The sequence below is a fragment of the Semicossyphus pulcher genome, unplaced genomic scaffold (assembly GCF_022749685.1).
Source record: "Semicossyphus pulcher isolate SPU_LCO1_2020_fin unplaced genomic scaffold, fSemPul1.0.p SCAF_21, whole genome shotgun sequence".
NCBI classification, from domain to species: Eukaryota; Metazoa; Chordata; class Actinopteri; order Labriformes; family Labridae; genus Semicossyphus; species Semicossyphus pulcher.
This window is the reverse complement of record NW_027211695.1, coordinates 20,858,400-20,880,365: the sequence shown is the minus strand read 5'-3', so window position 1 is coordinate 20,880,365 and position 21,966 is coordinate 20,858,400. Positions and strand designations below refer to the sequence as shown.

The following is a 21,966-nucleotide window of genomic DNA, read 5'->3' as shown; positions in this document are numbered from 1 at the left end:
CCAACAACAACAACAGCTGCTGCAACAACCACAACAGCTGCTCCAACAACAACAGCTGCTCCAACAACAACAACAGTGGCTCCAACAACAACAACAGTGGCTCCAACTACCACAACAGCCGCTCCAACAACAACAACAGTTGCTCCAACAACCACAACAGCTGCTCCAGCAACAACAACAGTTGCTCCAACAACAACAACAGCTGCTCCAACAACAACAACAGCTGCTCCGACAACCACAACAGCTGCTCCAACAACAACAACAGTGGCTCCAACAACAACAACAGTGGCTCCAACTACCGCAACAGCCGCTCCAACAACAACAACCGTTGCTCCAACAACAACAACAGCTGCTCCAACAACAACAACAGTGGCTCCAACTACCACAACAGCCGCTCCAACAACAACGACTGCTCCAACAACAACAACAGTGGCTCCAACTACCACAACAGCCGCTCCAACAACAACGACTGCTCCAACAACAACAACAGTGGCTCCAACAACAACAACAGTGGCTCCAACTACCACAACAGCCACTACAACAACAACAACCGTTGCTCCAACAACAACAACAGCTGCTCCAACAACAACAACAGTTGCTCCAACAACAACAACAGCTGCTCCAACAACCACAACATCTGCTCCAACAACAACAGCTGCTCCAACAACAACAACAGTTGCTCCAACAACCACAACAATTGCTCCAACAACAACAACAGCTGCTCCAACAACCACAACATCTGCTCCAACAACAACAGTGGCTCCAACAACAACGGCCAGTCCAACAACAACAACAACAGTGGCTCCAACAACCACAACAGCTGTTCCAACAACCACAACAGTTGCTCTAACAACAACAACAGCTGCTGCAACAACCACAACAGCTGCTCCAACAACAACAGCTGCTCCAACAACAACAACAGTGGCTCCAACAACAACAACAGTGGCTCCAACTACCACAACAGCCGCTCCAACAACAACAACAGTTGCTCCAACAACCACAACAGCTGCTCCAACAACAACAACAGTTGCTCCAACAACAACAACAGCTGCTCCAACAACAACAACAGCTGCTCCAACAACCACAACAGCTGCTCCAACAACAACAGCTGCTCCAACAACAACAACAACAGTGGCTCCAACAACAACAACAGTGGCTCCAACTACCACAACAGCCGCTCCAACAACAACAACAGTTGCTCCAACAACAACAACAGCTGCTCCAACAACCACAACAGCTGCTCCAACAACAACAGTGGCTCCAACAACAACGGCCAGTCCAACAACAACAACAACAGTGGCTCCAACAACCACAACAGCCGTTCCAACAACCACAACAGTTGCTCCAACAACAACAACAGCTGCTGCAACAACCACAACAGCTGCTCCAACAACAACAACAGTGGCTCCTACTACCACAACAGCCGCTCCAACAACAACAACAGTTGCTCCAACAACAACAACAGCTGCTCCAACAACCACAACAGCTGCTCCAACAACAACAACAGTTACTCCAACAACAACATCTGCTCCAACAACAACAACAGTGGCTCCAACAACAACAGCTGCTCCAACAACAACAACAGTTGCTCCAACAACCACAACAATTGCTCCAACAACAACAACAGCTGCTCCAACAACAACAACAGCTGCTCCAACAACAACAGCTGCTCCAACAACAACAACAGTGGCTCCAACAACAACAACAGTGGCTCCAACTACCACAACAGCCGCTCCAACAACCACAACAGTTGCTCCAACAACAACAACAACAGCTGCTCCAACAACCACAACAGCTGCTCCAACAACAACGGCCAGTCCAACAACAACAACAACAGTGGCTCCAACAACCACAACAGCCGTTCCAACAACTACAACAGTTGCTCCAACAACAACAACAGCTGCTCCAACAACCACAACAGTTGCTCCAACAACAACAACAGCTGCTCCAACAATAACAGCTACTCCAACAACAACGGCTGCTCCAACAACAACAACAGTGGCTCCAACAACAACAACAGTGGCTCCAACTACCACAACAGCCGCTCCAACAACAACAACCTTTGCTCCAACAACAACAACAGCTGCTCCAACAACCACAACAGCTGCTCCAACAACAACAACAGCTGCTCCAACAACAACAGCTGCTCCAACAACAACAACAGCTACTCCAACAACAACAGGAGCTCCAACAACAACAACAGTGGCTCCAACAACAACAACAGTGGCTCCAACTACCACAACAGCCGCTCCAACAACAACAACAGTTGCTCCAACAACAACAACAGCTGCTCCAACAACCACAACAGCTGCTCCAACAACAACGGCCAGTCCAACAACAACAACAACAGTGGCTCCAACAACCACAACAGCCGTTCCAACAACAACAACAGTTGCTCCAACAACAACAACAGCTGCTCCAACAACAACAACAGCTGCTCCAACAACCACAACAGCTGCTCCAACAACAACAACAGCTGCTCCAACAACAACAACAGTTACTCCAACAACAACAGCTGCTCCAACAACCACAACAGTGGCTCCAACTACCACAACAGCCTCTCCAACAACAACAACAGTTGCTCCAACAACAACAACAGCTGCTCCAACAACCACAACATCTGCTCCAACAACAACAGTGGCTCCAACAACAACAACGGCCAGTCCAACAACAACAACAACAGTGGCTCCAACAACCACAACAGCTGTTCCAACAACCACAACAGTTGCTCTAACAACAACAACAGCTGCTGCAACAACCACAACAGCTGCTCCAACAACAACAGCTGCTCCAACAACAACAACAGTGGCTCCAACTACCACAACAGCCGCTCCAACAACAACAACAGTTGTTCCAACAACCACAACAGCTGCTCCAACAACAACAACAGTTGCTCCAACAACAACAACAGCTGCTCCAACAACAACAACAGCTGCTCCAACAACAACAGCTGCTCCAACAACAACAACAGTGGCTCCAACAACAACAACAGTGGCTCCAACTACCACAACAGCCGCTCCAACAACAACAACAGTTGCTCCAACAACAACAACAGCTGCTCCAACAACCACAACAGCTGCTCCAACAACAACAGTGGCTCCAACAACAACGGCCAATCCAACAACAACAACAGTGGCTCCAACAACAACAACAGCTGCTCCAACAACAACAGCTGCTCCAACAACAACAACAGTGGCTCCAACAACCACAACAGCCGTTCCAACAACCACAACAGTTGCTCCAACAACAACAACAGCTGCTGCAACAACCACAACAGCTGCTCCAACAACAACAGCTGCTCCAACAACAACAACAGTGGCTCCTACTACCACAACAGCCGCTCCAACAACAACAACAGTTGCTCCAACAACAACAACAGCTGCTCCAACAACCACAACATCTACTCCAACAACAACAGTGGCTCCAACAACAACGGCCAGTCCAACAACAACAACAGTGGCTCCAACAACCACAACAGCCGTTCCAACAACCACAACAGTTGCTCCAACAACAACAACAGCTGCTGCAACAACCACAACAGCTGCTCCAACAACAACAGCTGTTCCAACAACAACAACAGTTGCTCCAACAACAACAACAGCTGCTCCAACAACAACAACAGCTGCTCCAACAACCACAACAGCTGCTCCAACAACAACAACAGTTACTCCAACAACAACAGCTGCTCCAACAACAACAACAGTGGCTCCAACTACCACAACAGCCGCTCCAACAACAACAACAGCTGCTCCAACAACCACAACATCTGCTCCAACCACAACAGCTGCTCCAACAACAACAGCTGCTCCAACAACAACAACAGTGGCTCCTACTACCACAACAGCCGCTCCAACAACAACAACAGTTGCTCCAACAACAACAACAGCTGCTCCAACAACCACAACATCTGCTCCAACAACAACAGTGGCTCCAACAACAACGGCCAGTCCAACAACAACAACAGTGGCTCCAACAACCACAACAGCCGTTCCAACAACCACAACAGCTGCTCCAACAACCACAACAGCTGCTGCAACAACCACAACAGCTGCTCCAACAACAACAGCTGCTCCAACAACAACAACAGTGGCTCCTACTACCACAACAGCCGCTCCAACAACAACAACAGTTGCTCCAACAACAACAACAGCTGCTCCAACAACCACAACATCTGCTCCAACAACAACAGTGGCTCCAACAACAACGGCCAGTCCAACAACAACAACAGTGGCTCCAACAACCACAACAGCCGTTCCAACAACCACAACAGTTGCTCCAACAACAACAACAGCTGCTGCAACAACCACAACAGCTGCTCCAACAACAACAGCTGTTCCAACAACAACAACAGTTGCTCCAACAACAACAACAGCTACTCCAACAACAACAACAGCTGCTCCAACAACCACAACAGCTGCTCCAACAACAACAACAGTTACTCCAACAACAACAGCTGCTCCAACAACAACAACAGTGGCTCCAACTACCACAACAGCCGCTCCAACAACAACAACAGCTGCTCCAACAACCACAACATCTGCTCCAACAACAACAGTGGCTCCAACAACAACGGCCAGTCCAACAACAACAACAACAGTGGCTCCAACAACCACAACAGCTGTTCCAACAACCACAACAGTTGCTCTAACAACAACAACAGCTGCTGCAACAACCACAACAGCTGCTCCAACAACAACAGCTGCTCCAACAACAACAACAACAGCTGCTCCAACAACAACAACAGTGGCTCCAACTACCACAACAGCCGCTTCAACAACAACAACAGTTGCTCCAACAACCACAACAGCTGCTCCAACAACAACAACAGTTGCTCCAACAACAACAACAGCTGCTCCAACAACAACAACAGCTGCTCCAACAACCACAACAGCTGCTGCAACAACAACAGCTGCTCCAACAACAACAACATTGGCTCCAACAACAACAACAGTGGCTCCAACTACCACAACAGCCGCTCCAACAACAACAACAGTTGCTCCAACAACAACAACAGCTGCTCCAACAACCACAACAGCTGCTCCAACAACAACAGTGGCTCCAACAACAACGGCCAGTCCAACAACAACAACAGTGGCTCCAACAACCACAACAGCCGTTCCAACAACCACAACAGTTGCTCCAACAACAACAACAGCTGCTGCAACAACCACAACAGCTGCTCCAACAACAACAACAGTGGCTCCTACTACCACAACAGCTGCTCCAACAACAACAACAGTGGCTCCAACAACCACAACAGCCGTTCCAACAACCACAACAGTTGCTCAAACAACAACAACAGCTGCTGCAACAACCACAACAGCTGCTCCAACAACAACAGCTGCTCCAACAACAACAACAGTGGCTCCAACAACAACAACAACAGTAGCTCCAACTACCACAACAGCTGCTCCAACAACAACAACAGTTGCTCCAACAACAACAACAGCTGCTCCAACAACAACAACAGTGGCTCCAACAACAACAACAGTGGCTCCAACTACCACAACAGCTGCTCCAACAACAACAACAGTTGCTCCAACAACAACAACAGCTGCTCCAACAACCACAACATCTGCTCCAACAACAACAGTGGCTCCAACAACAACGGCCAGTCCAACAACAACAACAACAGTGGCTCCAACAACCACAACAGCCGTTCCAACAACCACAACAGTTGCTCCAACAACAACAACAGCTGCTGCAACAACCACAACAGTTGCTCCAACAACAACAACAGCTGCTCCAACAACCACAACAGTTGCTCCAACAACAACAGCTGCTCCAACAACAACAACAGCTGCTCCAACAACAACAACAGCTGCTCCAACAACCACAACAGCTGCTCCAACAACAACAACAGTTACTCCAACAACAACAGCTGCTCCAACAACAACAACAGTGGCTCCAACTACCACAACAGCCGCTCCAACAACAACAACAGCTGCTCCAACAACCACAACATCTGCTCCAACAACAACAGTGGCTCCAACAACAACGGCCAGTCCAACAACAACAACAACAGTGGCTCCAACAACCACAACAGCTGTTCCAACAACCACAACAGTTGCTCTAACAACAACAACAGCTGCTGCAACAACCACAACAGCTGCTCCAACAACAACAGCTGCTCCAACAACAACAACAGCTGCTCCAACAACAACAACAGTGGCTCCAACTACCACAACAGCCGCTTCAACAACAACAACAGTTGCTCCAACAACCACAACAGCTGCTCCAACAACAACAACAGTTGCTCCAACAACAACAACAGCTGCTCCAACAACAACAACAGCTGCTCCAACAACCACAACAGCTGCTGCAACAACAACAGCTGCTCCAACAACAACAACAGTGGCTCCAACAACAACAACAGTGGCTCCAACTACCACAACAGCCGCTCCAACAACAACAACAGTTGCTCCAACAACAACAACAGCTGCTCCAACAACCACAACAGCTGCTCCAACAACAACAGTGGCTCCAACAACAACGGCCAGTCCAACAACAACAACAGTGGCTCCAACAACCACAACAGCCGTTCCAACAACCACAACAGTTGCTCCAACAACAACAACAGCTGCTGCAACAACCACAACAGCCGCTCCAACAACAACAACAGTGGCTCCAACAACCACAACAGCCGTTCCAACAACCACAACAGTTGCTCAAACAACAACAACAGCTGCTGCAACAACCACAACAGCTGCTCCAACAACAACAGCTGCTCCAACAACAACAACAGTGGCTCCAACAACAACAACAACAGTAGCTCCAACTACCACAACAGCTGCTCCAACAACAACAACAGTTGCTCCAACAACAACAGCTGCTCCAACAACCACAACATCTGCTCCAACAACAACAGTGGCTCCAACAACAACGGCCAGTCCAACAACAACAACAACAGTGGCTCCAACAACCACAACAGCCGTTCCAACAACCACAACAGTTGCTCCAACAACAACAACAGCTGCTGCAACAACCACAACAGTTGCTCCAACAACAACAACAGCTGCTCCAACAACCACAACAGTTGCTCCAACAACAACAGCTGCTCCAACAACAACAACAGCTGCTCCAACAACAACAACAGCTGCTCCAACAACCACAACACCTGCCCCAACAACAACAACAGTTACTCCAACAACAACAGCTGCTCCAACAACAACAACAGTGGCTCCAACTACCACAACAGCCGCTCCAACAACAACAACAGCTGCTCCAACAACCACAACATCTGCTCCAACAACAACAGTGGCTCCAACAACAACAACAACAGTGGCTCCAACAACCACAACAGCTGTTCCAACAACCACAACAGCTGCTCCAACAACAACAACAGTTGCTCCAACAACAACAACAGCTGCTCCAACAACAACAACAGCTGCTCCAACAACCACAACAGCTGCTGCAACAACAACAGCTGCTCCAACAACAACAACAGTGGCTCCAACAACAACAGTGGCTCCAACAACAACGGCCAGTCCAACAACAACAACAGTGGCTCCAACAACCACAACAGCCGTTCCAACAACCACAACAGTTGCTCAAACAACAACAACAGCTGCTGCAACAACCACAACAGCTGCTCCAACAACAACAACAGTGGCTCCTACTACCACAACAGCCGCTCCAACAACAACAACAGTGGCTCCAACAACCACAACAGCCGTTCCAACAACCACAACAGTTGCTCAAACAACAACAACAGCTGCTGCAACAACCACAACAGCTGCTCCAACAACAACAACAGTGGCTCCAACAACAACAACAACAGTAGCTCCAACTACCACAACAGCTGCTCCAACAACAACAACAGTTGCTCCAACAACAACAACAGCTGCTCCAACAACCACAACATCTGCTCCAACAACAACAGTGGCTCCAACAACAACGGCCAGTCCAACAACAACAACAACAGTGGCTCCAACAACCACAACAGCCGTTCCAACAAGCACAACAGTTGCTCAAACAACAACAACAGCTGCTGCAACAACCACAACAGCTGCTCCAACAACAACAGCTGCTCCAACAACAACAACAGTGGCTCCAACAACAACAACAGTGGCTCCAACTACCACAACAGCCGCTCCAACAACAACAACAGTTGCTCCAACAACCACAACAGCTGCTCCAACAACAACAACAGTTGCTCCAACAACAACAACAGCTGCTCCAACAACAACAACAGCTGCTCCAACAACCACAACAGTTGCTCTAACAACAACAACAGCTGCTGCAACAACCACAACAGCTGCTCCAACAACAACAGCTGCTCCAACAACAACAACAGTGGCTCCAACAACAACAACAGTGGCTCCAACTACCACAACAGCCGCTCCAACAACAACAACAGTTGTTCCAACAACCACAACAGCTGCTCCAACAACAACAACAGTTGCTCCAACAACAACAACAGCTGCTCCAACAACAACAACAGCTGCTCCAACAACCACAACAGCTGCTCCAACAACAACAACAGTGGCTCCAACAACAACAACAGTGGCTCCAACTACCACAACAGCCGCTCCAACAACAACAACAGTTGCTCCAACAACAACAACAGCTGCTCCAACAACCACAACAGCTGCTCCAACAACAACAGTGGCTCCAACAACAACGGCCAGTCCAACAACAACAACAACAGTGGCTCCAACAACCACAACAGCCGTTCCAACAACCACAACAGTTGCTCCAACAACAACAACAGCTGCTGCAACAACCACCACAGCTGCTCCAACAACAACAACAGTGGCTCCAACAACAACAACAACAGTGGCTCCAACAACCACAACAGCCGTTCCAACAACCACAACAGTTGCTCCAACAACAACAACAGCTGCTGCAACAACCACAACAGCCGCTCCAACAACAACAACAGTGGCTCCAACAACCACAACAGCCGTTCCAACAACCACAACAGTTGCTCAAACAACAACAACAGCTGCTGCAACAACCACAACAGCTGCTCCAACAACAACAGCTGCTCCAACAACAACAACAGTGGCTCCAACAACAACAACAACAGTAGCTCCAACTACCACAACAGCTGCTCCAACAACAACAACAGTTGCTCCAACAACAACAACAGCTGCTCCAACAACAACAACAGTGGCTCCAACAACAACAACAGTGGCTCCAACTACCACAACAGCTGCTCCAACAACAACAACAGTTGCTCCAACAACAACAACAGCTGCTCCAACAACCACAACATCTGCTCCAACAACAACAGTGGCTCCAACAACAACGGCCAGTCCAACAACAACAACAACAGTGGCTCCAACAACCACAACAGCCGTTCCAACAACCACAACAGTTGCTCCAACAACAACAACAGCTGCTGCAACAACCACAACAGTTGCTCCAACAACAACAACAGCTGCTCCAACAACCACAACAGTTGCTCCAACAACAACAGCTGCTCCAACAACAACAACAGCTGCTCCAACAACAACAACAGCTGCTCCAACAACCACAACACCTGCCCCAACAACAACAACAGTTACTCCAACAACAACAGCTGCTCCAACAACAACAACAGTGGCTCCAACTACCACAACAGCCGCTCCAACAACAACAACAGCTGCTCCAACAACCACAACATCTGCTCCAACAACAACAGTGGCTCCAACAACAACAACAACAGTGGCTCCAACAACCACAACAGCTGTTCCAACAACCACAACAGTTGCTCTAACAACAACAACAGCTGCTGCAACAACCACAACAGCTGCTCCAACAACAACAGCTGCTCCAATAACAACAACAGCTGCTCCAACAACAACAACAGTGGCTCCAACTACCACAACAGCCGCTTCAACAACAACAACAGTTGCTCCAACAACCACAACAGCTGCTCCAACAACAACAACAGTTGCTCCAACAACAACAACAGCTGCTCCAACAACAACAACAGCTGCTCCAACAACCACAACAGCTGCTGCAACAACAACAGCTGCTCCAACAACAACAACAGTGGCTCCAACAACAACAACAGTGGCTCCAACTACCACAACAGCCGCTCCAACAACAACAACAGTTGCTCCAACAACAACAACAGCTGCTCCAACAACCACAACAGCTGCTCCAACAACAACAGTGGCTCCAACAACAACGGCCAGTCCAACAACAACAACAGTGGCTCCAACAACCACAACAGCCGTTCCAACAACCACAACAGTTGCTCCAACAACAACAACAGCTGCTGCAACAACCACAACAGCTGCTCCAACAACAACAACAGTGGCTCCTACTACCACAACAGCCGCTCCAACAACAACAACAGTGGCTCCAACAACCACAACAGTTGCTCCAACAACAACAACAGCTGCTCCAACAACAACAACAGCTGCTCCAACAACCACAACAGCTGCTCCAACAACAACAACAGTGGCTCCAACAACAACAACAGTGGCTCCAACTACCACAACAGCCGCTCCAACAACAACAACAGTTGCTCCAACAACAACAACAGCTGCTCCAACAACCACAACAGCTGCTCCAACAACAACAGTGGCTCCAACAACAACGGCCAGTCCAACAACAACAACAACAGTGGCTCCAACAACCACAACAGCCGTTCCAACAACCACAACAGTTGCTCCAACAACAACAACAGCTGCTGCAACAACCACCACAGCTGCTCCAACAACAACAACAGTGGCTCCAACAACAACAACAACAGTGGCTCCAACAACCACAACAGCCGTTCCAACAACCACAACAGTTGCTCCAACAACAACAACAGCTGCTGCAACAACCACAACAGCCGCTCCAACAACAACAACAGTGGCTCCAACAACCACAACAGCCGTTCCAACAACCACAACAGTTGCTCAAACAACAACAACAGCTGCTGCAACAACCACAACAGCTGCTCCAACAACAACAGCTGCTCCAACAACAACAACAGTGGCTCCAACAACAACAACAACAGTAGCTCCAACTACCACAACAGCTGCTCCAACAACAACAACAGTTGCTCCAACAACAACAACAGCTGCTCCAACAACAACAACAGTGGCTCCAACAACAACAACAGTGGCTCCAACTACCACAACAGCTGCTCCAACAACAACAACAGTTGCTCCAACAACAACAACAGCTGCTCCAACAACCACAACATCTGCTCCAACAACAACAGTGGCTCCAACAACAACGGCCAGTCCAACAACAACAACAACAGTGGCTCCAACAACCACAACAGCCGTTCCAACAACCACAACAGTTGCTCCAACAACAACAACAGCTGCTGCAACAACCACAACAGTTGCTCCAACAACAACAACAGCTGCTCCAACAACCACAACAGTTGCTCCAACAACAACAGCTGCTCCAACAACAACAACAGCTGCTCCAACAACAACAACAGCTGCTCCAACAACCACAACACCTGCCCCAACAACAACAACAGTTACTCCAACAACAACAGCTGCTCCAACAACAACAACAGTGGCTCCAACTACCACAACAGCCGCTCCAACAACAACAACAGCTGCTCCAACAACCACAACATCTGCTCCAACAACAACAGTGGCTCCAACAACAACAACAACAGTGGCTCCAACAACCACAACAGCTGTTCCAACAACCACAACAGTTGCTCTAACAACAACAACAGCTGCTGCAACAACCACAACAGCTGCTCCAACAACAACAGCTGCTCCAATAACAACAACAGCTGCTCCAACAACAACAACAGTGGCTCCAACTACCACAACAGCCGCTTCAACAACAACAACAGTTGCTCCAACAACCACAACAGCTGCTCCAACAACAACAACAGTTGCTCCAACAACAACAACAGCTGCTCCAACAACAACAACAGCTGCTCCAACAACCACAACAGCTGCTGCAACAACAACAGCTGCTCCAACAACAACAACAGTGGCTCCAACAACAACAACAGTGGCTCCAACTACCACAACAGCCGCTCCAACAACAACAACAGTTGCTCCAACAACAACAACAGCTGCTCCAACAACCACAACAGCTGCTCCAACAACAACAGTGGCTCCAACAACAACGGCCAGTCCAACAACAACAACAGTGGCTCCAACAACCACAACAGCCGTTCCAACAACCACAACAGTTGCTCCAACAACAACAACAGCTGCTGCAACAACCACAACAGCTGCTCCAACAACAACAACAGTGGCTCCTACTACCACAACAGCCGCTCCAACAACAACAACAGTGGCTCCAACAACCACAACAGCCGTTCCAACAACCACAACAGTTGCTCAAACAACAACAACAGCTGCTGCAACAACCACAACAGCTGCTCCAACAACAACAGCTGCTCCAACAACAACAACAGTGGCTCCAACAACAACAACAACAGTAGCTCCAACTACCACAACAGCTGCTCCAACAACAACAACAGTTGCTCCAACAACAACAACAGCTGCTCCAACAACCACAACATCTGCTCCAACAACAACAGTGGCTCCAACAACAACGGCCAGTCCAACAACAACAACAACAGTGGCTCCAACAAGCACAACAGCCGTTCCAACAAGCACAACAGTTGCTCAAACAACAACAACCGCTGCTGCAACAACCACAACAGCTGCTCCAACAACAACAGCTGCTCCAACAACAACAACAGTGGCTCCAACAACAACAACAGTGGCTCCAACTACCACAACAGCCGCTCCAACAACAACAACAGTTGCTCCAACAACCACAACAGCTGCTCCAACAACAACAACAGTTGCTCCAACAACAACAACAGCTGCTCCAACAACAACAACAGCTGCTCCAACAACCACAACAGTTGCTCTAACAACAACAACAGCTGCTGCAACAACCACAACAGCTGCTCCATCAACAACAGCTGCTCCAACAACAACAACAGTGGCACCAACAACAACAACAGTGGCTCCAACTACCACAACAGCCGCTCCAACAACAACAACAGTTGTTCCAACAACCACAACAGCTGCTCCAACAACAACAACAGTTGCTCCAACAACAACAACAGCTGCTCCAACAACAACAACAGCTGCTCCAACAACCACAACAGCTGCTCCAACAACAACAGCTGCTCCAACAACAACAACAGTGGCTCCAACAACAACAACAGTGGCTCCAACTACCACAACAGCCGCTCCAACAACAACAACAGTTGCTCCAACAACAACAACAGCTGCTCCAACAACCACAACAGCTGCTCCAACAACAACAGTGGCTCCAACAACAACGGCCAGTCCAACAACAACAACAACAGTGGCTCCAACAACCACAACAGCCGTTCCAACAACCACAACAGTTGCTCCAACAACAACAACAGCTGCTGCAACAACCACAACAGCTGCTCCAACAACAACAGCTGCTCCAACAACAACAACAGTGGCTCCTACTACCACAACAGCCGCTCCAACAACAACAACAGTTGCTCCAACAACAACAACAGCTGCTCCAACAACCACAACATCTGCTCCAACAACAACAGTGGCTCCAACAACAACGGCCAGTCCAACAACAACAACAGTGGCTCCAACAACCACAACAGCCGTTCCAACAACCACAACAGTTGCTCCAACAACAACAACAGCTGCTGCAACAACCACAACAGCTGCTCCAACAACAACAGCTGCTCCAACAGCAACAACAGTTGCTCCAACAACAACAACAGCTGCTCCAACAACCACAACAGCTGCTCCACCAACAACAGTGGCTCCAACAACAACGGCCAGTCCAACAACAACAACAACAGTGGCTCCAACAACCACAACAGCCGTTCCAACAACCACAACAGTTGCTCAAACAACAACAACAGCTGCTGCAACAACCACAACAGCTGCTCCAACAACAACAGCTGCTCCAACAACAACAACAGTGGCTCCAACAACAACAACAGTGGCTCCAACTACCACAACAGCTGCTCCAACAACAACAACAGTTGCTCCAACAACAACAACAGCTGCTCCAACAACCACAACATCTGCTCCAACAACAACAGTGGCTCCAACAACAACGGCCAGTCCAACAACAACAACAACAGTGGCTCCAACAACCACAACAACCGTTCCAACAACCACAACAGTTGCTCCAACAACAACAACAGCTGCTGCAACAACCACAACAGTTGCTCCAACAACAACAACAGCTGCTCCAACAACCACAACAGTTGCTCCAACAACAACAGCCGCTCCAACAACAACAACAGCTGCTCCAACAACAACAACAGCTGCTCCAACAACCACAACAGCTGCTCCAACAACAACAACAGTTACTCCAACAACAACAGCTGCTCCAACAACAACAACAGTGGCTCCAACTACCACAACAGCCGCTCCAACAACAACAACAGCTGCTCCAACAACCACAACATCTGCTCCAACAACAACAGTGGCTCCAACAACAACGGCCAGTCCAACAACAACAACAACAGCTGCTCCAACAACAACAGCTGCTCCAACAACAACAACAGTGGCTCCAACAACAACAACAGTGGCTCCAACTACCACAACAGCCGCTCCAACAACAACAACAGTTGCTCCAACAACAACAACAGCTGCTCCAACAACCACAACAGCTGCTCCAACAACAACAGTGGCTCCAACAACAACGGCCAGTCCAACAACAACAACAGTTGCTCCAACAACCACAACAGCCGTTCCAACAACCACAACAGTTGCTCCAACAACAACAACAGCTGCCGCAACAACCACAACAGCTGCTCCAACAACAACAGCTGCTCCAACAACAACAGCTGCTCCAACAACAACAACAGTGGCTCCTACTACCACAACAGCCGCTCCAACAACAACAACAGCTGCTCCAACAACCACAACATCTGCTCCAACAACAACAGTGGCTCCAACAACAACGGCCAGTCCAACAACAACAACAGTGGCTCCAATAACCACAACAGCCGTTCCAACAACCACAACAGTTGCTCCAACAACAACAACAGCTGCTGCAACAACCACAACAGCTGCTCCAACAACAACAGCTGCTCCAACAACAACAACAGTTGCTCCAACAACCACAACAGCTGCTCCAACAACAACAGTTGCACTAACGACAACAACCGCTCCAACCACCACAACAGCTGCTCCAACAACAACAACAGCTGCTCCAACAACAACAACAGCTACTCCAACAACAACAGCTGCTCCAACAACAACAACTGCTGCTCCAACAACAACGGCCACTCCAACTACAATTGCACCACCAACAACGGCCAGTCCAACAACAACAACAACAACAGTGGCTCCAACAACCACAACAGCCGTTCCAACAACCACAACAGTTGCTCAAACAACAACAACAGCTGCTTCAACAACCACAACAGCTGCTCCAACAACAACAGCTGCTCCAACAACAACAACAGTGGCTTCAACAACAACAACAGTAGCTCCAACTACCACAACAGCTGCTCCAACAACAACAACAGCTGCTCCAACAACCACAACATCTGATCCAACAACAACAGTGGCTCCAACAACAACGGCCAGTCCAACAACAACAACAACAGTGGCTCCAACAACCACAACAGCCGTTCCAACAACCACAACAGTTGCTCCAACAACAACAACAGCTGCTGCAACAACCACAACAGCTGCTCCAACAACAACAGCTGCTCCAACAACAACAACAGTGGCTCCAACAACAACAACAGTGGCTCCAACTACCACAACAGCCGCTCCAACAACAACAACAGTTGCTCCAACAACCACAACAGCTGCTCCAACAACAACAACAGTTGCTCCAACAACAACAACAGCTGCTCCAACAACAACAACAGCTGCTCCAACAACCACAACAGCTGCTCCAACAACAACAACAGTTGCTCCAACAACAACAACTGCTGCTCCAACAACAACAACAGCTGCTCCAACAACCACAACAGCTGCTCCAACAACAACAGCTGCTCCAACAACAACAACGGCTGCTCCAACAACAACAGCTGCTCCAACAACAACAACAGCTATTCCAACAACAACGGCTGCTCCAACAACAACAACCGCCGCTCCAACAACAACAACAGTTGCTCCAACAACCACAACAGTTGCTCCAACAACAACAACAACAGTGGCTCCAACAACCACTACAGCCGTTCCAACAACAACAACAGCTACTCTAACAACCACAACAGCTGCTCCAACAACCACAACATCTGCTCCAACAACAACAGTGGCTCCAACAACAACAACGGCCAGTCCAACAACAACACCAACAGTTGCTCCAACAACAACAATAACTGCTGCTCCAACAACAACAACGGCTGCTCCAACAACAACAGTTTCTCCAACAACAACAGCTGCTCCAACAACAACAACAGCTGCTATAACAACCGCAACAGCTGCTCCAACAACGGCTGCTCCAATAATAACAGCTGCTCCAACAACAACAGCTGCTCCAACAACAACAACAGCTATTCCAACAACAACGGCTGCTCCAACAACAACAACCGCCGCTCCAACAACAACAACAGTTGCTCCAACAACCACAACAGTTGCTCCAACAACAACAACAGTGGCTCCAACAACCACTACAGCCGTTCCAACAACAACAACAGCTGCTCTAACAACCACAACAGCTGCTCCAACCACACCAACAGTTGCTCCAACAACAACAATAACTGCTGCTCCAACAACAACAACGGCTGCTCCAACAACAACAGTTTCTCCAACAACAACAGCTGCTCCAACAACAACAACAGCTGCTATAACAACCGCAACAGCTGCTCCAACAACGGCTGCTCCAATAATAACAGCTGCACTAACGACAACAACCGCTCCAACCACCACAACAGCTGCTCCAACAACAACAACAGCTGCTCCAACAACAACAACAGCTACTCCAACAACAACAGCTGCTCCAACAACAACAACAGCTGCTCCAACAACAACGGCCACTCCAACTACAATTGCACCACCAACAACGGCCACTCCAACAACAACAACATTGGCTCCAACTACCACAACAGCTGCTCCAACAACAACAACAGCTGCTTCAACAACAACAACAGCTGCTTCAACAGCAACAACAGCTGCTCCAACAACAACGGCCACTCCAACTACAATTGCACCACCAATAACGGCCACTCCAACAACAACAACATTGGCTCCAACTACCACAACAGCTGCTCCAACAACAACAACAGCTGCTCCAACAACCACATCAGCTGCTCCAACAACAACGGCAACTCCAACAACAACAACAGCTGCTCCAACAACAACAACAGTTGCTCCAACAACAACGGCCACTCCAACTATAATTGCACCAACAACAACGGCCACTCCAACAACAACAACAGTTGCTCCAACTACCACAACAGCCGCTCCAACAACAACTACAGTTGCTCCAACAACCACAACAGTTGCTCCAACAACAACGGCCAGTCCATCAACAACAACAGTGGCTCCAACAACCACAACAGCCGTTCCAACAACAACAACAGTTGCTCCAACAACAACGGCCACTCCAACAACAACAACAGTGGCTCCAACTACCACAACAGGCGCTCCAACAACAACAACAGTTGCTCCAACAACAACATCAGCTGCTCTGACGACATCTGTGGCAACAACCGTCGCTGAACCAGTTTACGCGGTCACAGCAGACTTGCAAGGTGAAACTTTTTCACGGGAACTTGAAGACCGCAACAGCGATCAATTCAAAGAACTTGAACAACGAGTTGTAACAGCAGTGAGTACTTCTTAAATTTGACTACAAATTTCATCACTGTGTCGGAAATGTGCAGGAATGGTCGGAGAGAATGTTTTAATTTTGGGGAAAAATTGTTATAAACTGAAGCGTAATTCATTTTCCATTCCTTGTTAATCAAATTCTATGAAAAATTGGGCTTGAAACCAGCTCAAGGTCCTTAACGTTGCTTTCTTTTTGCAGTGCTTTATCATATGCCGAGCAAGATTTGGAATTTTTTTTGTTCAGTGCGTCGTAATAAGTTTCAGGTAAAAACATCTTTTGTGTCATTGGTCTTTTTGCTGTATATTTATGATAATAGACTTTAAAAATTATCTTCCCTTGTTGATATTGCCAGATGTAAGCCACACATATCATTAAGCAACAGAATCGCTTCATGTGACAATTTGACACTTTTCCTGTTTGTTTTTATAATACAGTCCTATTCCACCACGAGCTGATGGAGTTCAGTCAAATATTCAGATTCAATTCAATCGGACTACTCCCCCTGCAGAACTCCCACAAAACACTTTTGTTGCTCAAACCTTTGTTGAAGCTGCAAATGATACCAACAATAACTTAACCGTGAGCTTCAACCCCAACGGAGTTTCAGTAGTAGGTAAGCATAACAAAATGTTGCAGTCTTAGCAGTCATTTGCACATGAAACTGGAACCAGCTGGTCAGCTTGATATTAACAAGGATAAGGAAATATTCTACACAAATAATAATTAAGTTTTTCATTCAAAATTATTTCAACAGATGGTCCAGTTCCTTCAGCAGTCACATCTGCAACTGCAGCACCTACCATTGCAGCAACTGCAGCACCTACCATTGCAGCAACTGCAGCACCTACCATTGCAGCAACTGCAGCACCTACCATCGCAGCAACTACAACTGCTGCAGTTACAATTGTAGATGTGTCTTTCAGATCTCTTCAACAGAATTTTACAAATGATTTGCTGAATACCTCTTCTGCAGTTTTCAAAGCTCGAGCCTCAATGATAAAGGGACAGGTAAGTCTCAGACATCACATTAGAATATTCTCGTACTCCTGAATTATTTGATCAGAGAGCTCAAGCTCACACTCAAAAGGTTGAATAAGAGGTCAACGCTTAGTTGTACAACCACTGTTTCATCGTAGTTTTGTTATATGAAGTAGGTAACAATAAAATACATCCCTGCACAAACTATAGAGGAAGAAAACAAGAATATTAGGAACAAGGATCCTATAAGTAACCAGTCTTAACAGATATACTTAAAGTGTAATTCATTTGTCCTTTCCTCAAAGATGCCCCATTTTTTTTACTACCTACCTACCTTAGTCTTGTCTTAAAGTACTTTATCTGTACCTAATTTGTAAGTTAGACCATAAACCATACTCTCTATTATAATAAGTTGAAACTTGTTAAGATGCTAAATGTTTTCTGTTTCTGCAGCTTACACCTTTGTATCAAAATGAATTCCCCTCCTCGTTCAAGTCCTTGGACGCGGTGGCCTTCAGGTAATTTTTAAGAATGATCAAGTTACCACATAAGAATAGCGGCCTGATCTTGCATGTCAAACAATATTATTTGTTTCTCCCTTTGCAGAAGTGGATCAATCTTCAACGATTTGAAGCTTCGCTTTGATAGCACATCTGTTCCTAATAATACTCAGATTGCACTTGTTTTGTTCAATGCATCTTCAGTCGTCAATGGCTTTGACATTGAAGGCAGCTCCATTCTCGTGAATGGCATGAATGTCACAAGTAAGCAATATTCTGTGCTGCTTTATCAAAAATATTGTAATTTGCGCAACTGTTCGACTAAAGTTTTGTTTCATTTTCTCCTCATTTACAGCTTCAAGTGGAGCAAGTCACAAGATCAGTCTCATCACTGCGTTCTGCCTGGTACCTCTGTCTTGGCTACTGTCAAACCAGCAATAGTATCAGTGCTGATTTCCATTTGAATTTCAACTATAACATGACTGCCAATACTGGTATGACAAGGACTTTGGTGTTGGTAAAAATCCAATATTCTGTCTACAATATCGCTTTGAATTATCAATAATTAATGTCTGTTGAAACTGAACATGTCTTGTGTGGGAGCATCCAGGATTATGGGCCAGATAGGAAGGAAGGCCCAGCCTACTTTAAATATCTGTTCAACTGAATCATCACAAGAATTATAAGACAACAATAAAATAGCACTTTCTACAAAGCTCTGAGATGTCAGAAATAATTGCACTATTGCACTCCACAATTGCATCTTGCTTCACTGAGCACTGTAATATTTAAACAAGTGGCCGTTACTAATGCTGTCTTGTTTAGTCTTGTTTGACAAACAAGTAAAACCAGCCACGCTGAAAAGTCGAACTGTAAAATCACTCTCACCATTGTTTAACTGCAGTTGTAGCTTTATTTTGAAACCAACAGATTGAAAAATTGTTGTTTCTGCAGGAAGACGGATTACAAAACTGTCAAAAAAAAAAGTCATCTAAATAAAGAAAGGCATTTTGTACAATCTACGATTAATAATGAAATGTTATTTTATTTATAACTTATAATGATTTAAACCTTTCTATAATCCACGAATGAATGTGCAATTCATGGTTGCTTATGAGTATGATATTGTTAAGGAGCAACAGCACACCCCTACTCTTAACCAATGTTTTGAGTTTATTATCAGGGATATATTTAAAAACAATGCACTGTCCATGTTCTTATTTATTCAAACCATATTTATGTAACCCTGCTTCTCTGTATTCTGTGAGACTTTTTGTTGTTTGCACAATATCTGTCAGAAACGTTCCAATGATCAGAATACAAAACCCTTGAAGAATTTAAACTGTCTCTTGTGTGATGTTTTGCAATGTTGGTATGTTGAAAGAGGTATATTAGAGGGTATCTTTAAAGCCACTGGCTGTAATTTAACAACTGGCAGTGTTTACAAACTATCAAACAATGCCTGTGATTTAATATGATTAATTTTATCAATGGTGTCTTGCAGTCAGTCATTTGCAGCTCCTGCTGTGTCGGTGAAACCGGTTCGCTCAGAAAGAGAGAACCAGGAGTGGCACATAGTTGACTTTGGCAATGAGATTTTGTTTATCCAATACAGCCAGACAGTCTGAGAGACATAGTATCCATTTTAAATAATGACTCTTCCATTATAACTTTCACAAAAAAGAAACTTTATTATTATTATTATTATTATTATTTGGGGGTGTGGAAATAGTAGATAGCAGATTATTAATGTTATTATCAATATGTACATTTGAGTATGATCTCCATAATTATGGTAGGATACTTTGTTATTTTGTATGATTTGGCCCAACGGAAGCATATAGAGATTTTACAATAGGGGTCCCAGAATGGACCCCTGTGGAACCCCACGTTATGCCCACTCGCTCTGACACACAGTTACCGATCACAACAAAGTACTTCCTGTCATGAAGATATAATTTTATCCATTTAAGGACAGTCGCAGAGAGTCCAACGCAGTTCTCTAATCTATGTAACAAAATTGTGTGATCCACTGTATCAAAAGCAGCAAGTAGGTCCAAAAGGACTAATACAGAGACTTTACCCGAGTCAGTATTCAAGCAGATGTCATTTAATACCTTAATGAGTGCGGTCTCAGTGCTGTAATGGGGACAAAATCCTGACTGAAAGTTATCAAAGGAATTTTTCTGCATTAAGAAATTGTATGTGAACAACTTTTTCAATAACTTTACTTAAAAACCGCAGGTTGGATATAGGCCGATAGTTGTTCAGTACAGCAGCATCAAGATTACTCTTCTTTAAGAAAGGCTCGATGACTGCAGTTTCCAAAGGCTTTGGGAAACTGCTAGATTGGAGACAGGTGATAACTATCAGAGTGTTTTACCAAGCTGCTCAATATTGTCTTAAGGAAGCTAGTGGGTAAAACATCAAGGCAGCAAGTGGATGAACTGAGGCTGGAGACTATCTCTTCTAGTGTTTCTTCTTTTATGGGCGTAAAGTGTGTCATACCTGACAAGCGACTTCTGTTTGACTGCAGTATTGGTACTTTACTCTTTGGCCTTGAGGAGTGAATTGCATGTTTGATGCCTTGAACCGTGTCATTAAAAAAGGAAGCAAACTAATTCTGGAGATATTTGAACCAGATGAATGAGTTATGACTGTTTTTATTGATGATCTCAGAGGAAAATGATTGTCTTTCATTTCTCAGGGTCTGACAGTCAATGCGTACATTTTCTTTATTTATTTGGAATTGAATATGGAGCTTTACCTTGCGCCATTTTCGTTCTGCTTTCCGGCACTCTCTTTTCTGGGCCCT

At 46.4% G+C, this 21,966-nt stretch overlaps 1 protein-coding gene across 1 annotated transcript in view; it reads left to right on the top strand.

Moving 5' to 3' along the window:
* LOC138600442 (putative uncharacterized protein DDB_G0282133) overlaps window positions 1-20,779 on the top strand; it is a gene marked incomplete at its 5' end in the record, with an annotated part of 30,010 nt that extends 9,231 nt beyond the window's left edge. Inside the window, 9 exon segments of the mRNA XM_069671867.1 lie at window positions 147-2,754; window positions 7,883-7,899; window positions 8,727-9,259; window positions 10,667-11,891; window positions 14,850-15,202; window positions 16,661-17,127; window positions 18,647-18,681; window positions 19,105-19,169; window positions 20,656-20,779. Coding sequence (XP_069527968.1) covers window positions 147-2,754; window positions 7,883-7,899; window positions 8,727-9,259; window positions 10,667-11,891; window positions 14,850-15,202; window positions 16,661-17,127; window positions 18,647-18,681; window positions 19,105-19,169; window positions 20,656-20,779 — 5,427 coding nt within the window.
* Between the last annotated feature and the right edge of the window lie 1,187 nt (window positions 20,780-21,966).